At 37.7% G+C, this 9,427-nt stretch overlaps 1 protein-coding gene across 1 annotated transcript; it reads left to right on the forward strand.

Moving 5' to 3' along the window:
* The first annotated feature begins 6,497 nt into the window (after positions 1 to 6,497).
* LOC128511925 (insulin-like) lies at positions 6,498 to 6,740 on the forward strand. The gene has a single exon (XM_053484974.1). It carries the CDS (start codon positions 6,498 to 6,500, stop codon positions 6,738 to 6,740), a length of 243 nt encoding a protein of 80 aa, XP_053340949.1.
* The last annotated feature ends 2,687 nt before the right edge of the window (positions 6,741 to 9,427 follow it).

The raw sequence follows: 9,427 nt of genomic DNA on the forward strand, positions 1-9,427 counted from the left end.
ATTATGGACGAGCCGAATTGAAAATGGATATCAGGATTATATCTTAGCTGCTAACTTTTCAGAAAAACTTGGAGTGAGGTTCTAAAATTAAAAGAATTGGTTCTTGCCGTAGATGCAATTGACGCCTCATTGTGCACGCATAGCCATTTTGTCTAACACTATGCACCATGCACCTTACCCAGCATGGCTTAAGTTATGTATATCTTAGCATTGCAGTGTTAAACTGAAACAACAGATGCATGTGACTGTGTTTTTATTCCAGTTGGTACAACTGACATTTGAGATATTCAACCAAACATAAAAATGAAATAGCCAGCCAAACCCCCTGCATGATCTCCAACAGCTCCATGTAGGGCAGCAGAGGCATAGCACAGAACATACGCGGTCTCATTGGACCTCCTTCCTTTCTTGATTGGCTGTATATGATTTCTTGCAGCTCTGCATCACAGGCTCTAATCAAATCCTGCTTTTTCCTTTCGACAATGAGGGTTTGGCTCCAGGCTACTGTTCTACTTTTCTCGCTGGTGTTCTGCAGTGCAGCACCCGATGTTACGGCAACCGGCCACCTGTGTGGTGCTGAACTGGTGGACGCCCTAGACTTCTTCTGCGACACAAGTAAATACTCGCGCAAAATTAAAACAACGTACAAAACCATGATGGAGTTGTGCTGCTTTAAACCGTGCAGCATATCTGACTTGGAAAAGGCCTGCAACTAAAAAAAACAGCCTTGCCAAAACACCATAAACTACAAATAAGGATTATAAAAAAAAAATGTAACAAAAAAAGGATTTGTTTTCCTTAAAAAATAAAATCAAGTGAAAGATTACAGTGTTCCTGTCGTTCTTTAGTGAGATGTAAAGCTACTGTACATACTGTAGGATTTCTCCTACTAATTCTCCTAATCAAATAGTCTTTATGTTAGATAAATCAGTTGGTGGAGTAGATTTAGGTTTGTTAAAATTATATGTGCCGAATGGTATCATCACTGATTCCAACATCATCATTAACCTCCACAAAAGAAAAAACTGTAATATAAACAAAATCCAGTATAAAGAATTACAGTAATTAGTCTACATGTAGAAAGGCATTATTCTGTATAATTCATAACATGAGCCTGACTGCTTTGGCCAGGCTAACTTGTAAACAATCAAAGGGCTCCATCAGCACAAATAAATGTTATATTTGGGTCATTCTACAGTACATAAATGGTGTAATATGGGTCATAAAAATTTGATGAAATGTATTTCTTCTTTCACATTTAGAACTTTTTTAATTCTATGTTAAATCTATGTTACTTTTTGTGAAAATGTATGAATCCACAAAAAGTAGAGCTTCATATATATTTTATATATATGCATTTACAAACTGGTGTTATTTCTCTTCCTGGTAACAAAAATGATGACAACACCAATGATTATTTATAGAAAAATTACTATTTTTTAAATGACCTCCACATGTAAGACCACATGGCTTCCAATCAGTGAATTGTTAGATGTAATCAGTTATGGCCTGTTTTTGACAGCTGTAATTATAAAATGAATAAATCACATCAATGATGGACTTAAAGCTTTGCATCAAACTGCAAAATAAACGATGAGATTTCTCACCAACTGAAACAAGACATCTGACGTACCTGTTGCATTTGTCTAGTGCTCTTCCTTTAGTGACCTCTGACACAGGAACTGTTTTGTCGAATGTGTTTGAAAATTTTCCCATAATTAATTATAATCAATTATAGTTAAGGATATTGTTGAACTTTTTTTAATAAGAGATTGATGTTACTGTAAATTAGTTTTCTTTTATGTAAAAATGCATGTATTTGCTCAGTTATAATTACAATACATTCAATTCCATTCAGCAGTAAATCATGTTCACAACTATAAGTGATTGGTATAGTGTTTTGAATGTTTGCTAGTAACTTTGCGTACACATTAAATAGAAAGACACACCCAGTGGTGATGAGCTGCATCGCATCATTGGGCACACCTGTGCAGCTAAGAGATTGATTGATTGGATTTTGTAGATGTTACAGCGTGGGTCCTTTGATGTGTGTTATGTTCTGTCTACACTTATTCTCTGTAGTATTTGATATTTTTGTTTTTGTTGTATACGTAATATATAAAACTAATAGTTTTTGCATGTTGCATTTTGTTTCCCGAGCCGTTTTAGTAGGATGTAATATGGTTTTCTTTCTGGTTGTTTTTTTTTCTTTCCTTTATTTTCAATGCTTTTTTTTATGCATGTTTATGAACTTGTAAATGCCAAAGAAAACAAATTTTTGACTTTTCTTTTTCTTTTTTTTTTTTTTCTTTTTTTAGGGGTTTGTCACATTATTTACCGTTCTGTTTAAAATGTGTTCCTGCTGTAAAGTTAGATTCATCAAGGGTTGGCTGTTGAAATGGTTTATCTTTTTTAAGCATATGTTTAGAGGGAAGATTATTGGTTTGAAATAAATTGTTTCAAGAAGCTTTGTCTATTTTGTTAATCAAACTGAACCAACTTAGTCTTTCATATTATTGTAAGCACATTGCATTTAATGATTTCTTTTACTTGGGTAAAAGACCCCAGGTGGCATAATTGGGTTTCCTTACCATTCTTAGCCCAAGATGGGTTACATATAAGAATTGCAAAATTTTATAAATTTAATAATGGTGTACTGTTTGTAAAAATTGGGATCACCTACATTAACTATCCTTGATGTATACTGACTTAAAAATTCATTTTTTAGGACATTTTTTATTTAAAAAATGTAGATAAGAATGTAAGAAAAAGAAAAATGGGAAAAGAAAAGGTAAGCATTTATATTATGGACATAGTAAAATAGGCGAGTAAAATGCTTAGATACAACTGTGTCACTAGCCCACGCTGCCACTCTGCCCGCTGCCCACCACTCACCAGCCTGTGCCCGCATGCCCACTGGGAACTGCTCACCAGAAATGTTGTGCATGTGAAAGTCTGGCAGCGCCCTGCTGGCATGTGGGCACAGGCTGGTGGGCAGAGTAGCAGCATGGGCCTTCTGACTCTCCTCTCTGGAAATGGCCAGATGCCCCCGCCCCCCACCCTCCCCCCCCAGCTCTCTCTGTGGGCGCGGCCTCAAACAGAAGTCCTCTCTGATGTTTGGCGGCTGAGTCCCCCCAGTATCCCAACACACCCCGATCTGCAATCCCTGCTGTGTTTCATAGCGCGGGGAGAATCCCGTGATCATTAACGTAAATAGCTCACCAGCCATCTAGCTAGTGAGCTTTGGAGTGAGTGAGAAGCGATATTAGATTTAAGCACACGTCCATCACAGCAACACGTTGTGACACAGCTATAAACAGATATTATGAAGTCCAATTGCTTGCCTTGAATACACCAGTGTACTGTATTGCGCTCTGCCACTTTGTTCTCTCCAAGTAATGAGAATCAATATTTGTGTAATCCGGTTGAAATGAATACACAATTACAGCTGCATGAGGCACCAATCAAATGCAAAAGAAGACATAATAACTGGATTATAATAATGTTGGTCTGTGATAAAAGTTCGACACCAGCTGTGGCATTGAAAGAATGTGAGGGAAGGGATATAGTATTGTGGCGTGGGCGGGGCGGCGGCTGATGACCAGCATGCCTTGCGGGGATGTCTGTGTGTTCACCATGTTGGGGAAGGGTGTTTGGGTTAGTGGCTTCGGCCCTGTAAAAGTCCCACTTTACAAGAGACGGTCATAAAATTTGCATTATTGTACGAAAAAACTAAAATATTTCCCCAAATCATGTCTCCAGAAATGAGTATGTTCATGAACACTTTTTCTTGTTTTAAAAACCCACAGTATTGTTCCAAACGATAAGGGCCGCTAGAGGGTCGAAAACAAAATGCCGCAGCACCAGCCCATTCAGCTCGCAAAATGCTGAAACTTGCGGGTGACTTACTTGCCTAGCTTCAAATTCAATGATTCCGTCCACTTTCATCATTGGAAGAAATCACTTCATACCAGGCGTTTGACGAGAACAAGGTGGAACTTTCTCACCCCAAATAGAACCCAGCCTCCTGCTGATAGTAGTTTTGTTTGGTTGCATTTAACCCACACCTTTTTTGTGCCACTGTAAAGTATAAATAAAGACTTGTTCCACTGACAAGTTGTTCCACTGCATTCACGTACTGTATCTTGGCATCATTGGTCCACACTTGTGCATTAGTGGAAGATAAGCTTCATGCTGCTGTAGCCACTAAGGCTACAGCAGCATGAAGGATGAGATGTGCTTTTGCCCGACCGTCACAGGGACGGCCAACATCTTTTGATCAAACTCACACCGCACACGAATTCCCTGGCTGGGTTTACGACCCACAGACGCCACTGCAAGTGGAGCTAGCTTGCCTCATGAAGTTAGTGCTGACCGAGGCACAGTACCTGGCAAAAAATAAATAAAAAAAAGGTATGTATCTTTTTGGGAGCTATTATAATCCACCATTTAGGCCTATATGGTAGGGTGGCCAAAGAGTCTAATTAGACTTGAGAATTTTGTTTCTCATTGTCAGAGAGTTCTTTAGGTGTCTTTTGGCTGCCATGTGCCTTTTACTAAGGAGTGGCTTTGCACTGACAAAGTGACCATCGGGTTCTTGATCACCTCCCTGACTAATGCGCTTCTCCCCTGATCGCTCAGTTTAGATGGCCGGCCAGCTCTAGGAAGAGTCCTGGTGGTTTTGATTATCTTCCACTTACAGATGATGGAGGACACTGTGCTCATTGGGACCTTTAAAGCAGCAGAAATGTTTCTGTAACCTTCCCCAGATTTGTGCCTCTAGACAATCCTATCTCGGAGGTCTACAGACAATTCCTTTGACTTCATGCTTGGTTTGTGCTATGACATGAACTGTCACCTGTGGGACCTTATATAGACAGGTGTGTGCCTTTCCAAATCATGTCCAATCAACTGAATTTACCATAAGTGGACTCCAATTGAGCTGCAGGAACATCTCAAGGATGATCAGGGGAAACAGGATGATCAGGGGAAACAGGATGCGCCTGAGCTAAATTTTGCAAAGACTGTGAATACCTATGTACATGTGCTTTTTCAATATTTTAATTTTTGATACATTTGCAAAAATGTCAAGTAATTTGTTTTCATGTTGTCATTATGAGGTGTTGCGTGTTGAATTCTGAGGGAAAAAATTAATTAAATCAATTTTAGAATAACCCTGTGACATGTGGCACTGTGTGTGTGTGTGTGTGTGTGTAGAACCAATGCACTAACTGTTCCAGAATAGCTGACCTTCGTATCTTAAAATAACAGCTGACTGTTGTTGTTGTTGTTACTTAATTACATAATTCCATATGTGTTTTTTCAATGTTTTTAAAATTGTTCTAGAATGTAGAAAATACATCACTAAACAAAAACATTGAATTAGAAAGTGTGTCCAAACTTTTGACCGTTACTGTTAATATGTAATAAAATAATATATGACACGAGTTCACGTCAACTCGGGACTCGTGTAGAAATTTCTTGTGAATAAAGGCATAAAAATTAAATGTACACCAACATTAAAAAGAAATGAATAAATAAAAACTAAAAACAGAAAAAAAACTAAACAAAAAAGCGGAGCCCCCCGTCCATTATTTCTGTTCCACAGAGTTGGCAACCCTCTACATATTTTCCTCGGACTTGGACACAGCAAACCTGCCTATAAATAAAGTTGGAGGAGAGCTACTGTTCGTCCTCACTCGTCTCTTTTTCTTCAGAATCTCTGACCACCTTCGCATGTTGTCTCCTCTGTCTACAAACAACAGGTACGTCACTTAAAAATCTCTGTCTTCTTCAAAAGGTTCTGTTGTGCTGGTGATATTTTGCCGAATTCTCCAAGGTGGCTTAGTGTGCGGACGCAGTGGCTCGGAGCTCTCACACATACAGCAATGTGTTTTCTTTTTTTGTGTGTGTGTGTGTGTGTGTGTGTGTTAAGTTTACCTTCTCAAGCACTCAGTCAATATTCACATTATGCATGAGCCTATTGGGAATGGGTATCAGGATTATACCATGCCTGCCAACTTTTCTGAAGGTTCTGAAAATAAAAGAATTGGTTCGCCTCATTGCGCATTCCTAGTCATTTTCTCTAACTCTTACCATGCACATTACCCTGCTTGGCTCAGGATCTGTATGGTTTAGCATTGCAGTCTTAAAGTGAAATGACAGATCCATTTATTCCAGTTGATACAACTGACATTTGAGATATTCATATGCCAAACATAAAAATAGTACCTTACTCACCAGCCAAACCCCCGGCATGATCTCCAGCAGCTCCATGTAGGGCAGCAGAGGCATAGCACAAAAAATAAGCAGTCTTATTCCCCCCCCCCCCTTCTTGATTGTAGGACAGAAAAGTTCACCAAAGTGGATCAGCCACCTACCTGTTTATTACTAAAGTTGATTGACTGTATCTGATTACTTGCAGGTCTGCATCACAGAGTCTACTCAAATCCTGTTTTCTCCTTAGATTTTTCCTGCTTCTCTGTGTCTCTTAGACAATGAGGGTTTGGCTCCAGGCTGGTGTTCTCCTCCTCCTGCTGGTGATCAGCAGCGCAGCACCCGAAGATACGGAACGCCAGCAGCTGTGTGGTGGTGAACTGGTGGATGCCCTAGACTTCGTGTGCGGCTCAGGCAGATTCCTGTTCCGTAGAAAAGATCAAAAAGACAAGTCAAAATCCATCGTGGAGCAGTGCTGCTTCAAATCCTGCAGCTTACGTGACTTGCAAAACTTCTGCAGCTAAATTACCAGCATCGCCAACACCGTAAACTACAAATGAGACAGTGTTAAGACTTGATTATGGATTTTTTTCCATAGAAAATTTAAATAAAATCAAATCAAATGAAATTTTACTGTGTTGTTGTTGTTTTTTTAGTGTGATGTAAAGCATGAACTAGAAAAAGTGATACTGTAAAGAAACAAACAAATTAGACTATATACTGTGGATTTCACCCACTAATTCTCCTAATCCAATAGTCTTTATGTTAGTTAAATCAGTTGGTGGAGTAGATTATGGTTTAATAAAATGATCTGTTCCAAATGATCTAATCCTCGATTCCAACATTATCATTAACCTTAACAAAGTGAAAAACGGTAACATAAACAAAATTAAATAAAATATTTTATATTTGTCTATATTTAGCATGCTTATCCAAAGCCGTGTTAATCATATAGTTGCTTGCTAGTGTGATTGGAGTAGAGGCAGTGTGATGCTTTGGACAACGATCAGCGCCATCAGCTGCCGCTAGTGCCATAGTATACAGAAATACTGCATGCCCATTAAGTTAAACTACATCCAAATAATGGTTTTAAAACATACTAAATACACTCTTCAATTATAAATGTGATTTATTTAATTTAATTATCTCTACCCAAAAATCACAATCACATAATTACTCTCATGTCAAAAAAAAAAAAAAGTCATTTCCGAAAAAAGTTTATTTTCTTTTGTGATTTAAAACACTTGAAGTCTTTTGTTTAATTTTAATGTTTATGGCTTACAGGTCAGGAAAATTAAACATCCACTTAAAAAAAATATATATATATTTTATGTTTGAGTAAAATATTCTTCTTACAGTATAAATACCGTGTATCTTTCAGATCAGTTCTGTACACACATGAGAAAGACTGCTGACTTGACTGGAAGGGAAAAAATTATGGTGAGAAAAGGTCAACAGAACCGTGTATCAGATGCCTAGTGTCAAGCCCCGCCTGAACCAGACACATCGGGGCGTACAGAGAAATAGAACTAGTTCATGGTCCAAAGGTTTCTTTTCAGATGAAGGCAAATTTTACATTTAATTTGGAAATCAATGTTATAAAGTGTGGAGAGGCACAGAATCCAAATTGCTTGAAGTCCACTAGGAAGTTTCCACAGTCAATGATGATTTATGGTGCCATGTTCCCTGCTGGTGTCCATAACCCAAAGTCCAAGCAGATATCTACCAGAAGATTTTAGAGCATTTAATGCCTCTGTCAGCTGAGAAGGTTTCGGGAGAGTACAGCGGGACCCAGCACCTGCCCACAGTGCCAAAACCAACATTAACTTTCTTTTGATAATTATAAAAATGAATAGTCTTTTTTTTCTTGTGATAACCAGAATGTTTCGTTCTGCAGACGACCTACATCATTTCTCAGAGCTGAGCATTTTACAGCACATTCAAAAAGATGTTACGACAGTTAACTGTGCCGGAAAAATGGAAAGACATGCGTAAATGATTTTGTGAATGAAATCAATGTTGTGTTTCCACTAGAATAATTATATTCGCTGATTCTAATTATGATAATGAATTTTTTTTTTTTCACAAAAAAAGACTGCCAATGAAAATGAAAAAGAGTCTTGATATGAATGTATGGATGCCTCCTTATATAATTTTAACAGCAGCCTGGTAGTGTGCGATAAACACTGCGATAAACAATATTGGATATAACTGATATGATCATTGATAATTTTTAATTAATGATTAAAAACCGATCGATAGATGCCCCCAAAGTAAGTTCTAAAGAATCTCAACGAATTCAAGTAAAACTCATCAGTCTTTGTAAGTATAATATATCCTGCAACAAAGTGAACAGAGATTTTTTTTCCTGTGAACATAAAAATTTATTTTTTAATTCAGATTTGCTTTTAATCAAAGATTTATATTGAGCTTATTTTTAAAGAAAATATTCTAGGTTGTAAATGTAACCAATTTAAATTGACAATGAAAGAGGGCAATCAGAAATGAATGAATAAATACATAAATAAATAAATAAATAAATAAACCTAACTGCAATAATTATACCATAGATTAATGAGTAAAAGGTTAAAAATAAGTCTAAAACCAAGATTTAGCTAACGGTATTAACGAGCTGTTGTTATCATCCTTAAAATGATACGGACATTAAAGAATCCTCATTGCATAATCATTGCTGTAAATAAAACCTAAAATTACTTGGAGTGGCCCATCCTACTTACCCCATATATTTCTTGCAAAATACTGAGAAGGAACTTACAGTACCAAGGAACAACTTAACATAGGAATTCAAATATCTGGCCAAGGCACAAAAAAAAAATGTTATTTACAGTAAAACCATATTAGTGTCATAGTGTAACTTGTTCCAAAATTGATGGGCCTGATTTTACGTATCTTTTAATCGTTTGGGAGTGTACATCAGTACCTGCAACTTGTGTTCATGGTGTGCAACAAATATCGCCAAGCATGGCACTGGGCATTGAAGCCAATCAACTCCACTTTGGTCACATTTGTCTATAGGACATTGTTCCACAAGTCTGTTGGTGGAGGGGTGACGATTTGGGGTAATTTTGCACCCACAGCACCTGGGCACTTTGCAGTCATTGAGTTTATCGCAAACCCCTCTGTATACCAAAGTATTCTAAAGGCAAATGTGAAGCCCTCTGTCTGACAGCTTAAAACTGACGCGTCTCTC

This window comes from Clarias gariepinus, chromosome 24, assembly GCF_024256425.1.
Source record: "Clarias gariepinus isolate MV-2021 ecotype Netherlands chromosome 24, CGAR_prim_01v2, whole genome shotgun sequence".
NCBI classification, from domain to species: Eukaryota; Metazoa; Chordata; class Actinopteri; order Siluriformes; family Clariidae; genus Clarias; species Clarias gariepinus.

Bases quoted from the DNA above. Each gene is read 5' to 3' on its own strand.
- LOC128511925 (XM_053484974.1), top strand. From the start codon at position 6,498: ATGAGGGTTTGGCTCCAGGCTGGTGTTCTCCTCCTCCTGCTGGTGATC.